The 18,147-nt window shown below is 44.3% G+C and overlaps 1 protein-coding gene across 1 annotated transcript in view; it reads left to right on the top strand.

The window, feature by feature from the left end:
- The window catches only part of CNTNAP2 (contactin associated protein 2), a 1,928,204-nt gene that overhangs the window by 1,700,063 nt on the left and 209,994 nt on the right, over nucleotides 1-18,147 (top strand). The window contains exon 17 of the mRNA XM_032866749.1: nucleotides 14,600-14,818. Coding sequence (XP_032722640.1) covers nucleotides 14,600-14,818 — 219 coding nt within the window. The remainder of the gene's footprint in view (nucleotides 1-14,599; nucleotides 14,819-18,147) is intronic.

The raw sequence follows: 18,147 nt of genomic DNA, 5'->3' as shown, positions 1-18,147 counted from the left end.
ATATCTGGTTCAAATAAATCCCAGCCTCTGCACATGCTTCCACTAAATGTAATTAGGAGATTTCCCAAAATCAGGGACCCCTACTTGTAAATTCTAATTAAGGATCCATCAAAATCACCCAAGGTACCTCAAGCTCAATATGTCAAAATGAAAATCCATCATCTTCACCCAAAAGCCCTCTCCTGTGCTCCCCATCTTAATTAATGCCATCACCACTTTCTTCATGATCCAGGTTAGAAAGATTGAAGTCATATTTAATGTTTCACTGATGTCCCCACACTAGATAGACTGTTTATCTTGACAGAACGCTCTATTTTTAATATAAAGAAATGTTATTCTGATGTTCCTGATGGTATGTCATCATACCAGAACAGTCCCAAAGAAAGCATCAATTCCAACTAGTTGCAAAAAGATGAATGAAACAAAAATGCAAAGATAATGAAATCTTTTCAAACTTCTCTCTTTATCCCCCATGACGGCTCCTTTAACTACAATGCCTTGGATTCTTGATTCAGAGGGCCTTATAATTTTTCTCCCTCACTTCTTTCCCTCCCTCCTGACATCTGCCCAATGAGGACAGATTTCTACAGATCTGTCCTGTCATTCCTTTTCTTACACACCATGATGGTTTGTCAATGCATTATAATGCAGAGTTCAAGTACTTAAGCTTGACAAATGATTCCAGGCTTTAACCTAATTTTTTAGTCTTCTTTACATAACAACTTTGCCCCTCACCTACCAGTACCACAAGCTTTGCTTTAGGCTCCCCCCTCCCATCTACTGACATTCTCTGGTCTCCACCCAAACTTTCTTATAACCTGCTGTGTCTTTGCCTGTTCTGGAATGGTCTCTCCCTACCTCCCCTTGTTGAAATCGTGCCCACACAAATAATTTTTTTTTTTACCACATCTTGATATAAAATATAAAATATAAAATATACATTGCATAGAAGTCTTTCATTTTTTCTAAAAATACTGAAATTTCTACAAGACAATTCTATGCATTGCCTGGAAAATTACATAGACATCCTCATTAAGGAGCATCTTTATATACTGTTTGTCTGCATAGAGTATACGGTGGGTGTCATAATGTAGAAGAATGCTACAGTTTCATTGAGATATTTTTGCTGATAGAATGTTTTTTCTATCTCACTTTCTCTAATTCCAAGGTGTCCTGTACTATTTACGGTGTGTGGTAGGACAAAAAATCTTTTCTTTCAAAAAGATGGCATGTGAAAGTGTTGAAAAAGACCAGCTACTGGAATCAGCCTGCAATCAGCCTGCCTATGGCCAGCCAGAAGACAACAGGCATTCTAAGAGAAGAGATTAAAGAGGCTTAAATTCATGCATTCTGGTGGGAGGCAGAGATGGGAGGAAGAGTGTACTATTATTACTCAGTAATAAACACCAGACTAGTGAGAAAAGTAGAAATCTCTATGTGGAGTTAACATAAGATTAGAGGCCTTACTTCTGCCATTTTAGAAGAGAACAGTATCTGTACAGGCTCTCTATTTTCATGGAAACAAATGTCTCAAGGAGAAAAGGTTGGTGCCATTGCCAGTTAATGCATGTTACTAATGCTGGTGAATTGATTCAACGAAGGATGACACTTGGGACCAATTAATTCAAAGCTGGTTAAAAGAAGAAGAAGAAGATACAATAAATCAGGGAGCAGAGCTTCATTTAAACATAGTGAGTGACTGGGGAAAATTACTTGAAATAGCTCAAAACCAGACATATCTCAAAGGGCCAAAGACGATGGTAAGCATAACAATGCTATGGTTTTGCAAGTCATCAGACAAACACCTAAAGTAAAACCAGGTGAAAGAAGACCGGCCAACTAGATGTCAACTGGAGAACAGTTTTTTACAAATGAAGATTTCAGGGAGTTCTCTTCTTAAAGACACATTTAGCTCAAATTACAAGATAACGTTCCATAGCGATTAAGATAGGAACTTTGAGGAGACAAAGAGAAACATAAAGGCTTCCATGAATTCTCATATAGGATGAGGGTCAGAGCTGAAATATACTATTCTTAAACACTTGAGGAAAAAAGACTTGTTTCTAACTTTATAATATTTATATTTTACTTTTTCCCCATGTCTTAGTTTAGGTAACTCCCGACTTACACAGGATTATGGTATAGGAGTTCCTGAGCTGGCTCTCTGGAACCTTGGAATACACTTTCTTATAGAGATAGTCTTTTAATGGCACTTGTATTCCATGGCAACCATAAAGTCTTCAGTGGTTTGTTTGTTTTCTAAATGTGGCTGAAAAGTGAAAAGTGTGCATGTCTGCTCAAAGTCTGGGTTGTAGGTTCTGGAGTCTGTTTGGTGTAGAACAGAAATGTTGAAGAACAAAGGAAATTTCTGCCCATGTTTCTCAATGTTGAGCTTGTCCTTGACAAACCTCCCCAGAGGGCAAGGGTTTGTTTGCCTTTCTGACTTTCATGGGGCTCAGCTTGGTGGGGTGAGCAAAGGAGGCAGCTGCAACATTCACAGGCACACATAGGAGTCAGTCTAAGCTCCCAGATGGCTCCTAGCCCTTCTCTTACCTCTAAAATGTCCTAGTTCTAGCAATTACAGAATGCCACAAATTCATTCAACTATAATATCACAATCCATATATTTTTTTAATGTTACAGTGTTCTGATAGATGAGTATTGAAACTATAATAAGACCATTATGATAGAATTCACCCCTTCAAAATTCCATTGGTCTGAGGGAGAAGACCCTTTGGCTAACTTTTTAACCTCATAAATAAGTGAATCAGGAATGAGAGATGTTCATGTGTAGGAACACGTTAAGCTGCTGTAATGACTAATACCCCAGGTTTCGGCGACTATATGGCGGTCTAACATTCATGCTCTGCTCTATGAAGTTCTTGCACAAGGTGACTTGAGCTCAAGGCTCCTTTTGTGTTGTGGCCCCACCATCTCATGGAGCCTTGGCTTTACTAAGCCCAGCTGGCAGACAGAGAAAGACAGGGTGGAGACACCTTGTCTCCTATCCACACCGATCCAGAGGTGACACACACTCCCGCTCTCATTCCATTGGTGGTAACTGGTCACGTGGCTCCACCAAGATTTCAGAGGACTGGAAAATGCAGCTCCTGGATACACGGTGGCTTCTTGGAGGTGACTGTGGAAGGGAAAACATAAACTTCTCATGAAAAGTTACCAGCGTCTGCCACAGGCACCGCGGCAGTGAAAAGGAATCGGCTTTCACCTTACCTAAAGACCTAGAGGCAGGTTCCAGGAGATGCAACATTGGATCTGCCTTGGAGGATGACAGGGAAATAAAGGAGATAAAGGCATTTTTCCAGAGAGAAAATAGCACAGGCAAAAGCAAGTAGAGGAGGAAGATCGTGGAGCATTTGAGGAATTGAAAAGAATATAGTGAAAGCCCAGGGACCAGTTAAAAGATGTTTTTCATTAGAGTAATGACCCGCCCACATATCTGTGTTAAGAGTTTGACAAAAGAAAGCTAGCTGGACCCAACGCCTCTTGGGAAATTACTCATTTTACTTGCTTTTGCAGATAGTGTTAAAATGATCAAATTTGGTTTTCTGCATCTCTGCATTTGATTCCTGTGATGAGAACTGATGAGAATGCCAAATGACTTCTCAGGAAGAGTGGTTGATACTTAGTATTCTGCAGGGTCTTTCTGGGTAAGTGCAACCAGAGCCAATGAATAATAGAAACAGTGTATCTCTGTCAAGTGTAATTATAACACTGAATTATGCTCATCTTGCATTCCGAATCCTGTATACATTAGTTTAAACAACGGAACATGCAAGCACTTCAGACCTGTGAGGATTTTACTTTGAAAAATAGCGTGCCCTTGTTTTTAGCCATTTTTAATAGGAAAAAAAATTCACACCTTGTTCAAAATTATTTTATGGTACAGTTTGACCACACTTTCCCTCTTTTTTAATCTCCTCAGGTATCTTAAAAACAGTAGAGAACTAAGGAGGAATGTTTCAGTCCACTTTTAAATTCCTTCTAATTTTCTGTATTTAAATGAAATCTCATTCTTTGCATTTTGATTAATCTCTCTGATTAAATGCTCATTAAAATTATAGAATAGGGTTGCTTAAAATGTCACCAACCTTTGTTAAAGAAGTGGAAATTATCAGATTGTGACTTTTAAAAATTATACAAATATTGTTGGTTTATTGTTAAATGATTTAAAAATCCAGGGAAGCAGAAAGAATAAACAAAAAAAAAATCAGCTATAATCTCATATTCTAGTATACTTACCAATACTCTTTTGGTGTGCCATTTCTAAACATTTTTCTATGTGCTTACATAGGATTTTTTACAAAAATAAGATCATATGGTACATACTGTTCAAAACCCACTTGTTTCATGTAATGATATTTTAGAAGCAGATTTTCATGTCAGTTTTTCTTTTTTTTTAAACTCCACAACAGTGATTTCTTTTTTCGGCTGAGGACAGAGACTGTATCAGAATCTCTAAGAGAGTGTATGTAGTTTGGAAAACCATTATTTTCTATGAACAAAACAAAACAGAAAAGCTATTGGTTTTGTTCTGTAATCTACAGAACGTAATGCACAAAAAAATTATTGTTGGGGGGTGGTGCCTGGGTGGCTCAGTCGGTTAAGCATCCAGCTCTTGGTTTTAGCTCAGGTCATGATCTCATGGGTCATGAACTCGAGCCCTCCATCGGGCTCTGCGCTCAGCTTGGCATCTGCTTAAGATTCTCTCCTTCAGTCCCTCCCCCAACTTGCACACTCATGTGAGTGTGTGCACGTGCTTTCTCTCTCTCTCTCTCAAATATATAATTAAATCCTAAAAAAAATTATTGTTGGTTGGTGGAGCATTGATCTGAGATACTCAGGAATTTGTATTATTCCCCACTAGCCTCCCATATCTGGGCACATCAGCATCTGGAGATGATAATCAGATTTTTATGTCAACAAATGGGAATGTGGGTTATAAAAAGATGGGGAAACAGTGTCTCCGTTGCCAAGAGCTTCATTTAACCAATGATCCTTTATTGTTGGGCTTCACTTTTAAAAGAAAGATTTTTCTCACGTCCTGATCTACTGGCTTCCCGTTGTGAATTCCCAAACCCATCATCCCACACTACAGCAGACTCCATACTTTCCGTGTGTTTAGGGCTCGCTCACATATCACAGCATGAAGCAGCAGGGTAGACCTGTATGAAGATGACGGACCTCATTTGGGAAGGCCACACAGGGATGTGCCCAGCAGGACAGTGTTCCTGGTGGATGACCCTGTTCCATGCTTGTTCTGTACACCTTCCAACACCTGTTCACCTTCTAGAGGGTACGTGAAACCAGTCTTAGGCAGAGTCTGACCAGCCACGCAAACCCACCTGCAGCCATGCCCTCAATGGAGTGATTCTAGAGAGAAACCATGTTCCATTTGCTCAGCAAATCATGAAAAAAGGAAACGTGGTTATTTGAACTTGGTATAAACTGACCCTAAAAAAAGCATTCTCACAGGTTTTCTCTGTGCAGTCTTTAGGGAGCCCAAATATTTATTTATGCAGTATAATCAGGAAGGTTGTGTTTTCAGCTATTATCATCAGAAATAAGGGAAAGGGAAGCATGCCATATGAGGAAGCGCTGTTACTTGGTTCAAGCAGAAATTTGGTGGTGCAGTCCTAAGGGCCACCATGAAGTAACTTCTGGTCATTTTTCAGAGGTGGAAATATATGACTTCTGGGTGTGTTCACCCTTCTACGCTACTGATAGAGCATTTATCCTGAGACATTTCAACCCTGGGATTCTGCGATCCTGTATTTTTAATATTCAACCCCAAGTTTCCTCATTTCTAATATTCCTGCTACGTAGAAGATAATGAATGAGTTTCAGTCATCATAGCCAGAGAAAACGAACAAGATAATTTAGGTCAGCTGTGCACCTCTTGCAGCGAGCCCAAGGAACTTTTTTTTTTTTTAAAGATTTTATTTATTTATTTGACAGAGAGAGATCACAAGCAGGCAGAGAGGCAGGCAGAGAGAGAGGAGGAAGCAAGCTCCCTGCTGAGCAGAGAGCCTGATGTAGGGCTCGATCCCAGGAACCTGAGATCATGACCTGAGCCGAAGGCAGCGGCTTAACCCGCTGAGCCACCCAGGCGCCCCCCAAGGAACTTTAATAGAAGTTTTTCACAGTTTAAGAAAGCTTGTTATATAAACAGTGGCTCTCCTATTCTTTCCTGTCTCTCTGCATTCTCATTTAAAGTCTCTGTTAGCCTGTGACGCAGTTTCCCTTTTTCTCCATTCCCTGCCTGATACTGCAAATACGCTGTGGTTGAGGTGCATCTGGTGTCGTCATGGAGAACACAATTAATCTCTTTTTATATTCTGTGTCCATAGTGTGTAGAATCTAGAATCTTCATTTGATACTTTTTTTTTTTTTTTTTAAGAGAGATTTCGTCTGAAGTCATGCCAATGCATCATTGAAAGGTTATGCTGGATAGGAAACAATTTGGCACAAAACAGAGAGAGACAAACAGTGCCTGTGCTAAGACCTACAGTCTGGGCTGCAACTCAGTCCGTGGCAACCAGAACACAGACGTCTTCTTGTCAGTCTGACTTTGAGAGATGAATTCCCAGATCCCACCAGCAGCCCTCTTCCGCAGCCTCATCCTCCCCTCCTGGGGTCACGTTGGTGGCTTTTCCTCATTATCAGTGTACAGACAGGCAGAGCCATCCACCACCCAGCCATTTAGAAGCCCCAATTCACTAATCGGCTGGTATGTTGTCTCCTTATATGTTCCAGGGTGGTTCAAGTTTACACCTGTTGGCTTTGTTCCAATTCTAGCTGTTTCAGCGTACGGTCATATTTCCTCCTTTGGATGTCACATCTCACAGCCCATTCTCCTTGACCTCTCCAAAGCCGTGCATCTCAAAGCCCCTGCTCTCTCTGACATCACCTGAAAGCAACCCCATAAATTACCCCTGGTCCGGCTTCTACATTTCCTTTTATCACAAATACCCTACGCCCACAGTCACCATCTGGGACTTTCATCTGTTTTTCCAAACTGGGCACTCTCTGCCCAGCACACAAATCTCCCCTGGTTCCAAACACGAGGGTATTTAAAACCTGTTGACGTGTCCCTTGCTAAGGACAGGTCCTGCTTCATACCACATGTCATTTTGGAAAGATTTTTGTCTTTTTCCTTTTTCAGTCATATAGGTCCATTAATATTCAAGAAGTTATTCTCGGAAGGCAGTTAAATGCATGGAGAAAACTAAAATTAGAAAGGCTTTGCATTTTAAAGACGGCTCTCCGTTTTTTGCATGGCCTGTGGTAACTCCCTTTTGCTTCCTTTTCTCTGTGGATGTTTTTGTTTGTGAAGTTATTTTTTTTTAACCATAATAAAAAGCTTAAAGGCCAAGATACATAAAGAGAAATATTTCTCATACTCAAGAGGTTATCAAGATACCAGAGGTTCTAAAATGAGTTCATAACATTGATTCTTAAGCTGCAGGCATTTCCTTGAAGAATTTCCAAAAGACTTCAAATAAACTTTCCTTCTCAGTGTTCGTTTTCAGATGTGTTTAACACCAAGTGTTAGGGTGTGAATATGCGTATTTGGCTCTAAAAATTTCTCTATTCACACACTATGACTATTACAAAGAAAAATGTGTTTTTTTTTAATTTCCTGTACATTAATATGAAAGGCAGTGCAGAATGATTAGAAAAACGAACCCTCTGTGCTTAGTTATAACTGGATGTCAGCATCTCACAGCCTCGGTTTCCTTTCCGGGCTGCGAGGGCGAACATGGAGCTTAGAACCCATCCTCAGAACCCCTCCGGCCTCAACATGATTGCGCTCAATCGCATACTTTGAAACCGAACTGGCTGTTTGGTTTTCACTGAGAATCCAATGGCAAGCTTAGAAGGACCATAGCCCATGAGGGGCTGCACGCACCTTGGACGCCCACTGCACGTTAAGGGGTCATCAAACCCACCCTCAGTGCAACAGCTCCTAGAAGACTCACGGAACTCGCGGAAGGCTGCTGTGCTGGGGGTTATGGTCATCACAGGGAAAGGGGAGAGCTTAGACGCAGACGGGAGCAGGAGTGCACAAGGCAGGAACCACGAGACAGGCCAGATGCTGTTTCCAGGTGTGCTGTCCCTGCAGAGTCACAGACCCGTCACTTCCCTGGCATTGGCAGTGACAGAATGTGTGGGGTACCGCCAAGCGGGGCAGCTCCCCTGAGCCTCGGTGTTCAGAATCTTTATCCGGGCTCCTGTCTGTAGGATGCTTGACCGCCCGCGTGACTGGCCTCTGTCTCCAGCCCCCTGGGCCACTGAACTATGTGCACCACACCTCCCCCTTCCACCGCACTGACCGTCAGCCCCCACGCTAAATCACACCATGACACTATCTGGCATGACTCTCAGGCGAACAAAGACACTCCTAGCAGGCACAACATTTCAAGGGTTTAGATACTGCTCTCCCAAAGCCAGGGACCACGTGGGGACCGCTCTTTAAGCAAAGTTAAACTCTTTACTGTACAGTCTTGAACATCTTTCTTCGGATGGCCAGGAAATAAACTTTGATTCTTGGGACCTTGCTGCTAGAAAGGCACTTGGTGATCAAAGCAGAATTCCAGGACCATTTTCATCAGGGACACCTGGCGTTAACAAAATGCAAACTCCAAGGTCCTGCCGCAACTTACTGCGTGAGAATCTCTGTGACGGGAGCCTTTGGAATATGCTTCTGAGGACACTGCTGAGTTTATCCTGGATAAGCCTTTGATCCTCAGATGTCACATATTTGGAAACAACCTTTAGCATAGTTTGTTTCGAGCTGATGTCACCAATGTATCCTGATCCTAGACTGAGAAGATCCACATTCCTACTTTATGCTCTCGAGACAGATGCTTGTAGAATAGAAGATGCCATTCCTTATGTCGCCTAAATTCTGGTTTGCCTTTGGAAAATATGTGGGTTTCCTTGCTCAGAGCATCTCTATTATAATAGTTTGGCCTCCTCAGCAGGAGTGTTTCTATTCCTCGGTTCATTTATTCACAAACTGCCTACTCTGCGGCAGGCATTGTTCTAGGTGCTAAGGATCTAATGAATGAACAAAACAGAAAACACCTCTGTTTCGTGAGGCCAGGAGCATGTGTATATTGTGCCAGATGGTAATTGGTGATACAATGCATGCTACACGGGTCAAAAAAATATATATATATATATATATCAGGAGAGAGGAGAAAAGGCAGCTCAGAGAGGGATTCACTATTTGACGTGGAAGGTTTAGGGAAGGAATTTCTAATACGATGACATGTGAGCAGAAGGGTAAAAGAGGTGACACATAATTATTTGGGTAAAGCAGACACAGAGTTATTTGGGTAACAGTAAGTGCTACGGCCCTGGGGCAGGAACCGGTTCACAATGTAGTGGACAAGAAAGCCTTAGGTGATGAGGTTAAAGGAAGACTAAGAGGAGCAGAAGCAGATACAGACACTACAGGAAGCTCTTTCAAGGAATGTGGCAACTGAAGAGAGCAAAGAAATAGAAATAAGGTCAAGAGAAGTGTGTTGTAGTGGTAGTGGCTGCTCAGATGTTCACGTGGGAGTGATGCAACAGAGCGCTAATGACTGGTGTTGTGGAAGAGAAGGGAAGCTTGCTGGCCCCGAAGTCCTTGTGGAGGGAAGAAAGGATGGAGAGCCTCCGGGCTACGGATGGAGCCCCGCCTTAGAGAAGAGCAGAGATATTCCCCCTGCTTCTTCCTTCTTTTCCTCATCTCTCTGATTCTTTCAGGGACCTTATTTGCCATCTACCTGCCTCTTCTCGTGGCCCTCTTATGTTGCCTAAATCCTTTGGTCTCCTGATGTCCACTTAGCCCTTCCTTCCTAAAAAAAAGAAGAAAATATACCCATAACATTCTCCACTGTAGAAGGAGACTAAAATATCTGGTCTGCCTATTACCAGTTTCATTGTATGGGTCAAACAAGATTGTGTGCGGAATAACCCTACCAATCCTTGAGCTCCATTTTAAGATGGAAGAAACAAATCATCGTCAAAATTGCAACAGCGTTAGCCAGTCTTCTCAGCAAGCCCACGGTGTATACCCGGCCTAGCCTTTTCCCTTTACCTGTTCCATATTGAATGACCTAATGCCTAAGTGTTACCTCACCTGCTGAGGGATCTCAGAGCCCAAGAGTCTGCTCTTCTGGCCAGTCGTTAAATTGGTCCCTCAGTACGTGAAGCTTGGAGGTGGTTTGTCGGAAACTTGAGTTGGGATGAGAGCGAATAGCGCCACCTGCTGGAACTGAAAAGGGACGGGGGGCGGGCCCCAGAGCTGGGCGTGGTTTTGCCCCCTTGATGGCTCTGAGTCCCTGAGATGGAGTCGTGAACCAGACTGATTCAAAGGGCCTTTCCGCCATCTCTCCTCTTTCTTGATGCCAGTATGCCACCTTGTGCATTTCTCTTTTCATGTAATCTCTTTTCACCCTTTAAGGATTCGATATCTAAAATTACCAGTAAGATTTAGCTGTATTTTATTAGTTCTCTTAGAATCTCTTGCAAATTACATCACAGAATGTTGCCGTGCAAAGGGATCCTCGAGATTGGACACAGAAAGTCTTGGAAAACTGTAAATATAATCCTCATTTTAGACACCAGTCCACTGAGCCCCAAAAGGTGAAAAGGCAGAGCTACGACCAGACGTCGCATCTACTGATTCCCAGACCATTCCCTGTAGTGGTGAACATGCTTTCGGCTATAATAAAAAATGGCTCAAACAATAGTCAGTGTCTCACACGAAAAGTGTTGAGTGGCTCTGGGAATAACTTAAGGGCTGAATATCACCAAGGACCCAAGTTTATCCCATGGCCCTCTCTGTTTTCCTCTGCATGTCTGGTTACAAGATGGCCCCAGCAACATTAGGAGCCACAACCTCCACCCAAGAGGAAGGAGTACAAAGAGGCTGACTGTCTCTTCTCCTCTGAGCTAAGGAATTTGTCCCAAAAGAACCCTAAAGACTCTCCTCATATTCTGTTAGGCAGGAGGGAATGATATGTCCCATCCTAAGAAGGTGACTGGTAAGGGGTGTGAGGTTAACATATTTGGATTTGACAAATCTAGATTCATGTTCTGGGTCTGGAGTACGGCCATCCGTACCTGAAGCTTATGATTCTGTGGGAGTACAGAGATTTCTGGACAAAACTGGGAAAGGGAGTGTGGCCATTTATTAGAGGAACATTCCCCATGGGTCTCCCCAGTTTCTGCTTGTCTTCTGAGAAAGAGGCATCAATTGCTTTGTTCAGACCTCTCCAAGGATGTGAGGGCAGCCCACAGTTTTGGAAGACGGAGGTAGATTTCTTTCCCAACCAGGATAATGAAGCTAACGTCTCTCCGCGGGGCAAAAATTGAGCTAGTTTGCTAGCTGCCCCTTTAAAAGAGTGGGGTTTCTTAAGTTCAGGTCCCTCGGCTGTGACACCAACTCCCTATAGCGTCCATCTGGGCTGCCTCACATGGTCCCCCATAGTGGAACTTGGGCCACAAGGGAAATCCATGTGGACCTGAAGCCCACGCTGCCTGCCGTGCCGTGAATAATAATGTCTTTTGTCTCGGACCCAGGAGGCTTCTGTCTTCCGCCAGCACCTGTGAAACCATGGGAGACTACGTTGCCAGTTAGCAGTCGGGGGAAAGCTCTCGCACTTCCCAGTTCTTGACGCTAATAGAAAGACAACCATCCATGTTGGCTACGGTCTTCTTTCCAGGGAGTCACACTCAATGCATCCCATTCTGTCCTCAAATACTTATTTCTGGAAATAAGATTGCTTTCAGTATGTAAGAAATGCCCTGCCTTACCGGCAGAAACAGGGCGACTCTGCAGCCTCCGACTGGAGACCCACATTAAGTAAGGACAGTGTCATTGGCTCTCGTGTCTTTGATGCTGCCTCCCTTTTATTCGCTCCCTGACTCTCTCTGTAATTATCTCTTTTTAAATGTCAGCTCCTCTCACCCAGAAGAGCAAGAGCAATCAGCCACAAACTGAACTTTAGAAGCTTTTAAAACACACTTGCCGTTTGACGGGGAGATGGATTCTCAAAGGAATCCCTTAGCAGAGTCGGGGAGCTGACACCAAGTGACTGACGAAAAGGAGCCCTTTCCTTTGCACTCACGCGGGACCCACGGCCCCTTCCTCGGGAAGCAAGAGAAGGAATGTCCGAAAATGTGACTATTTCTATGCCAGAGCCTGAGTAGAGGCCCTTTTTGGAGGAATCTGCTCTCAGAGGCCTTTGACCTTGCTGCCTCTTACTGCGTCTGGGGGCAGAGCTACAGCAGGATCCTAGAGACGTCTTTTCCTTCTCTGGAGCGAAGTGTTGGTGTTAAGAAGACCATTCTGAGGGTTTTGAAGGGGCGGGGGGCAGGAGGTTGGGGGAACCAGGTGGTGGGTATTGGAGAGGGCACGGATTGCATGGAGCACTGGGTGTGGTACAAAAACAATGAATACTGTTACGCTGAAAATAAATTTAAAAAATTAAAAAAAAAAAAGAAGAAGAAGAAGAAGACCGTGTGCATAGGAGGAAACGCGGGCTCTAGTGGGCCAAGCAGAGAAAAAAATTGGGCATTTCCTACTTAACTGTTGGTACTCAGAGTTTCTCCAAATGGTGACATTTTAAGGACCTCAACAAAAACTCATCATAGCAGAAAGAGAGGAGGGGAGGAAGTGAGAGCAGCATTCACCCTTCCAAGTCAAACCTTAGGGTTAAACTCAGTTTATCCCCAAATTCTATTTCCCTGATGGTTTTTGATGCCTTTAAAATGAAACAATCTTTCCTACTTAGCTCAGAACCCGTGCGCTCTTGATCTTCTGACAACTTACATTTCAAAATGCATCTGCTAAAACGTAGCACTACAGGAGCACAACAGATTCAGTCTTAACACTGGAGGCAACTTTTCTCCACTGACTCTGCCAGAAAATACAGGGAAAGATCGTTCAGGCTGTGAGTCGAAAGATTGTCAACCTGCCTTCTGGTCTTCCCATGGAAACCTTCGTGAAGGTCACCGGCTTCCAATGAGTCACGGTGACCCCCGAAGGCGTGAGCCCCAATAGAGAGGAAATGCTCTACGGAAATACGTGTAGCTTCACCACAGGTGTTAAAATTAAACTTCTCTTTCTAATGACATAAAGGATCAAAATTCCTTGGTACAATTAGGCTGATTAAATTGAGCGCTGCGTCTAAAATCCCTCCAGCTTAATAAAGTTAATGCAGCTTTCAGAGGAGCCTGACCTAGAGGCAAGGAACAGTCCGGGTCCGGAGAGAATCCAGCCCACTGCGGTTTTTAAATTAGAAGTTTGATTGCTTGCGACACCGTCTCAAAATGGTACCAGTCTGAAGAAGCTGAATTTTCCATTAGCCTGGGAAAAAATGACAGATATTTAATTAAACTGCTTAGAGATTAGGCAGAAGGCTTAGTGGATAGATAAAGGGGCTGAATCTCTTTATAAGTGACGTTGGGAAATCCACTCTCCGGCCGCATCTTTCCTGTCCAGAAAAGCTCACCAAGCCGGAGGAGCCGGGACCCCGGCGCCGCGTTCCTGCTCAGCAGCCTCTCCTGCCAATCGCAAGAAAAAAATACACATTCAAAAAGCACGCTTATAAAGTGTTAGGTGGCCACTGAGGAAATTAAAACCTAAAATGTGAAGTAGGAAAGCTCCTTACGATGAAAGCTGCCAGAGCAAACCACCCTAATGCACTGTTCTCTTGTTGAAAGGTGATTTATTACGGACTTTGAGCAGGTCTATGGAAAAAAGAATGCTATGTGGTCAGTGCTGGAGGGTAGGTTACCAGAGGGATCTGGCATTCCGGATGGAGAGAGGCCGAGCTGCGCAGCCAGTGGTTGAGGGGAGGGGCTGTTCTGCAGGAATCTTGAGGCACCTTGTGGATAGCCACAGTGGCCCAAAAGAGATGCAGGTCACCTCCATCGCCTCAACACTCTCAGCTCCCTAGCTTTCAAGAGGAACCGCAAGGACTATGTTAATCAAATAGAGTCTCCTAAGCTCTCCCAAAGCAATAGCTCTCAACTCTAGCTATATATTAATATTTTCCAAGCAGCTTTTAAAAATCACCAGTGCTCTCTGCCAGACCCACCGAACCAGAACCCCTGCAGAGGGAGCAGGACACGGGTGTTCCAGAATGCTCTCCGGGAACAAAGAGTGACATTGTGTGTGATCACCAGCTCTGGGGCTTGGAGGCCTGACAAGCTGGGGTTACGGTCCCAGGTCCCCTACCCACTGAGCATAAGACACTGTGCACGTGCTTAACTTCTCCAGGGGCTGGGTTTGCTTATCTGGAGAGGATCCGTGATGGTAACCTCTGGACAAGGTTCTAAGGGTTGAATAAGAAAATGAATGTATTCCCGGCCCCCGATCCACATCTATTTCCCTCCCCTCAGAGGAAATATGGTTAAAGCGGATTGGTGTATTAGCCTTCCTCAAGTGATTTTGCAGTTGAACTTTGGTAGCGAATGATGGGCGTAGATTCTTTCTCTCTCCCAGCTTTGTTTTTTCCTCTCGAAATCACTGCTACGAGGAAGCTACTCACGGGCCTCTTGTGCTTTTCTGCTCCTGCAGCTGCCACCGAAGTGTCCTTTTCGTTTGATGTTGGAAATGGGCCGGTGGAGATTGTGGTGCGGTCACCCTCCCCTCTAAATGACGACCAGTGGCACCGGGTCACCGCGGAGAGGAATGTCAAGCAAGCCAGCTTACAGGTGGATCGGCTGCCGCAGCAGATCCGCAAAGCACCCACAGAAGGTCACACGCGCCTGGAGCTCTACAGCCAGCTCTTTGTTGGTGAGTGATAGAAGGAAAGGCCTTTGTGACTTCCCTCTGTTGTCGTTGTCGTTGTTCTAAGATTTTATTTATTTATTGGGAGAGAGAGAGCAGGTGTGTCGGTGAGTCGGGGGAGGGACAGAGGAAAGAGAATCTCCAGCAGACTCCCTGCTGAGCGTGGAGCCCAACAGGGGGACGTGGCGCTCCATCCCACAACCCTGAGACCATGACCTGAGCCAAAACCAAGAGGCGGTGCTTAACCGACTCAGCCACCCAGGCTCCCTGCGCCACCCCACTGTTGGTTTTAATAACCTTGACAAAGGAAAAAAAATGTAAGTCTCTGGAATGTTTTGATAGAGGTCTTTCCAAAAGTAAGAGTCTAAGCTTCTTTTGAGAATGAAACAAGGAAGATGACTCAGGAAACCTAAATCTGGCCCCACTCTCTGCTCTCTCCAGAGTGCGAGGTCCTCAGCTGCAGGATCAGAGGGGAGGCTGGGGTATCGCGGAGGTCTGTGATCTGGGCAGTGGTAGGTCTGTGGTTTTAGAACTGTATAAAAGTCTTCAGTAATTTAGGACACTTGTAACTGTGAGGAAGGAAAGGAGGGAAGGAGGGAGAAAGAGAAGGAAATGAGCTCCCCAAGTTCAGGTTTGCTTAAAATGATGAGGAGAAACCTATTATTCCGTTCTCTGCTCATCCTCAAGGTTCTAGGCAGAGAAAGATGTGAACTCCTCCCTGCGTACTGTCTTTACGTGAGAAAGAGATCAACACTGAGAAATTTAAACAGAGCAGGAGTTAAACATCCTTTGCAAGAAGTCTACCTAGCCTCACAGTTTGGTCTCTGCTTTTGACATCTTCCAGCTGAAGCTAATGTTACTTCAAATTAGTACCTGTTTCTCTGATGAAATATTAAATTTTGTTTTCCAGAACACTGATGTTTTAGGGAATTAGCCATTTTTCCTCTGTTGAATGACAAGAGAGCAAATCTGAAGGACATTCAGGCTATGGCCACCTTAGACCCCCTCTCTGAGTTTCTGGGGATTAATTGATCAAATCAGTCAACTGTGGCCATCCCAGACCAAGCAAAACCAGACGTGACCTGATTGTTGTTCATAGTCCTACCACCTGTCACCCCACGCTAGAGCCTCACTGAGGGTCAGCTAATTTTAACCAGGGCCAGAGCCCAATGGTGTCTTTCATAATTGTGTTGGAATGCTTTGAGAACATTAGAAAGTCACAAAAATTGGATGTCAGTTCCTTCGGTGCAATATGGGCAGCCTACAAACGTGTTCACTTAGTTAGCTTTGGAAGTAAGACTGACTTGTTAACAAGCTGTGTCATCAGGGGCCATGAAAGAGTCATCGATTTTGAACTAAAATACTCCTCTCGACCCCAACTAGAACCCAGCCCCTTCCAAATCCTGCCCTCACATTGTAGTTCTCAAAATATACGCATTACTTTTTTAAATTTTTTTTTATTAATTACATATCAGGCCTGCTGATTCCCGCTGAATATTGTGAGCAAATTTCATTTTATCAATCCGTCTTGTCCAAATTACCTAAACGAGTTTTGCTTTTCTCAACCCTATCCATCTCAAGCATGCTGATTAAATTCTATCTGGTTTTCGTCATAACAGGTGACCCTAACTGACCTGAGTTTCTTCTTTTTCTGAGCTTATCCCCGGGCATAGATGGGCTCCAACTTTCTTCCTATCCCTTTCTTTCCACGCACTCTAGCCAGAAATTTTGGAGACCAAATAAAGTTGTAAATGGAAAGAGATAGGGAAGCATTTATTATGGTCTTGGAATTCTGATTTGTTTAAACAAGAACAACTTAGAGGAAAAGAACAGTAGAGGGCTGAGGTCAGAATTTGACAGAACAGTGAAGAGACAGGCAGAAAAATAGCATCTCAGGAAGAAGACTGAAGGGAACTGGAGGGAATAAGCCCGGAAGAATCTAGAAGAGGAGAGCATTCCATGAAATGCTCTGTTTATTATTGTCAAGTAATATCAAGCGCCCTGTGTAAAATCAGGCTAGAAGAAATATTCTTTGAATTTAACAATTATGAAAGCACTGGTGACCTGGGAACAAAGCTTCCAAACAGGGGGCTGCCATGATGAGTCAGCAGCTGCTTTTCCCTTGACAAAAATAAGGAGGTCCACGTCCAAGCTTCTCATTTCCTTTTGTCTCAGAGGTGGGCATCAGACGCATCTCCCAGACACAAACTATTGTGTACCAGCGTGAAAAAATAATTGTTCTGCAACAGACGTCCTCTCCAGGGGTGGTGAAGAGGAGAGCTTGTTTCCAGAAAGAAAACCAGTTCAGCAGCTGTGAGATCCCACAGGCAGCTATCCCAAGACTGTTCTGACTTCTGCTCTCCTAAGAAGCTCTGCCCTGACCAAGTGTCCCCACCTTTCCTCTTGAGTCTCGAGTTTCATCTAATAAAGGATCTGGGTTTGTTGGTCTCCAGAATTTCCTCCAACTTCAGCCACAGGTGCCGAGCGGTCGTCCCTCCCGCAGCGCCGTGTGGTTAACGTGGGCTTTGAATCCCGTCTCTGCCACTGAGCCGCTGAGGGACCGCGGGCAGGTTATTACTCAATATTTCCATGTGAAATAGGGATACAGTTCGCACCTCTCAGGGGGAATTGAATCCGTCCAGGAGAAGTACTCTGGAAAGCCCGGTGTGGAATCAGACTCATGAACTTTTGAGTTATTTCTTTATCTTTGCTTTTACCTTTACTCCCTTAGCTTTCTTCCTCCGTGTAACCCTCACCGCCGCCCACAGAACCTGCTTCCAGCCGGCTCCTTTCTTTGTTCCTAAAGCCCTGACCCGATCTGTGATTCTTTAACCCACAAACCCTGAAGGAAATCTCCCCTGCGTAAACGTTTGCTCCTCGATATCCAGAATCGGGCTGCACGGTGGCCCCAGAGCAGGAGCGGCAAACAGGGGCTCTGGGATGTTCTCGGTCAGCCAGGAAGCCAGCAAGCAGCCGTGTGAACACATCACACGGGCGTCAGTATCACAGGTGAGACATAGGGCAGAGCTGCCCTAAGAGCTCCTTCTCCGTTCTAGAAAGGAGGGGCTTGGACTCAACCTATAGCTGAAAGGGACAGGAGGTCCTTCTTGGCTTTGCACACGGAGTGGGCTCTGAGGGAAGGCCAGGCTTGTGCCTCCTTTCTCAAAGTAACTGGAGAAACAATGAAAAGAACAGTCCCTCTCGCTCTACATCGAGAATATAATTAAAAGCTGTCATCAAAAGAGGATTAACACACAGGTGTTTTTTAGCAGTAACTCTCATTACTGTGAGAATAATTATTACAGCTATGATTCTGCTTTAGTGAAAAAGCAACA

Source organism: Lontra canadensis, unplaced genomic scaffold, assembly GCF_010015895.1.
Source record: "Lontra canadensis isolate GAN:19392208 unplaced genomic scaffold, GSC_riverotter_1.0 scaffold2, whole genome shotgun sequence".
Classification (NCBI taxonomy): Eukaryota; Metazoa; Chordata; class Mammalia; order Carnivora; family Mustelidae; genus Lontra; species Lontra canadensis.
The sequence above is the reverse complement of the archived record's forward strand: the minus strand, read 5'-3'. Positions and strand labels throughout refer to the sequence as shown.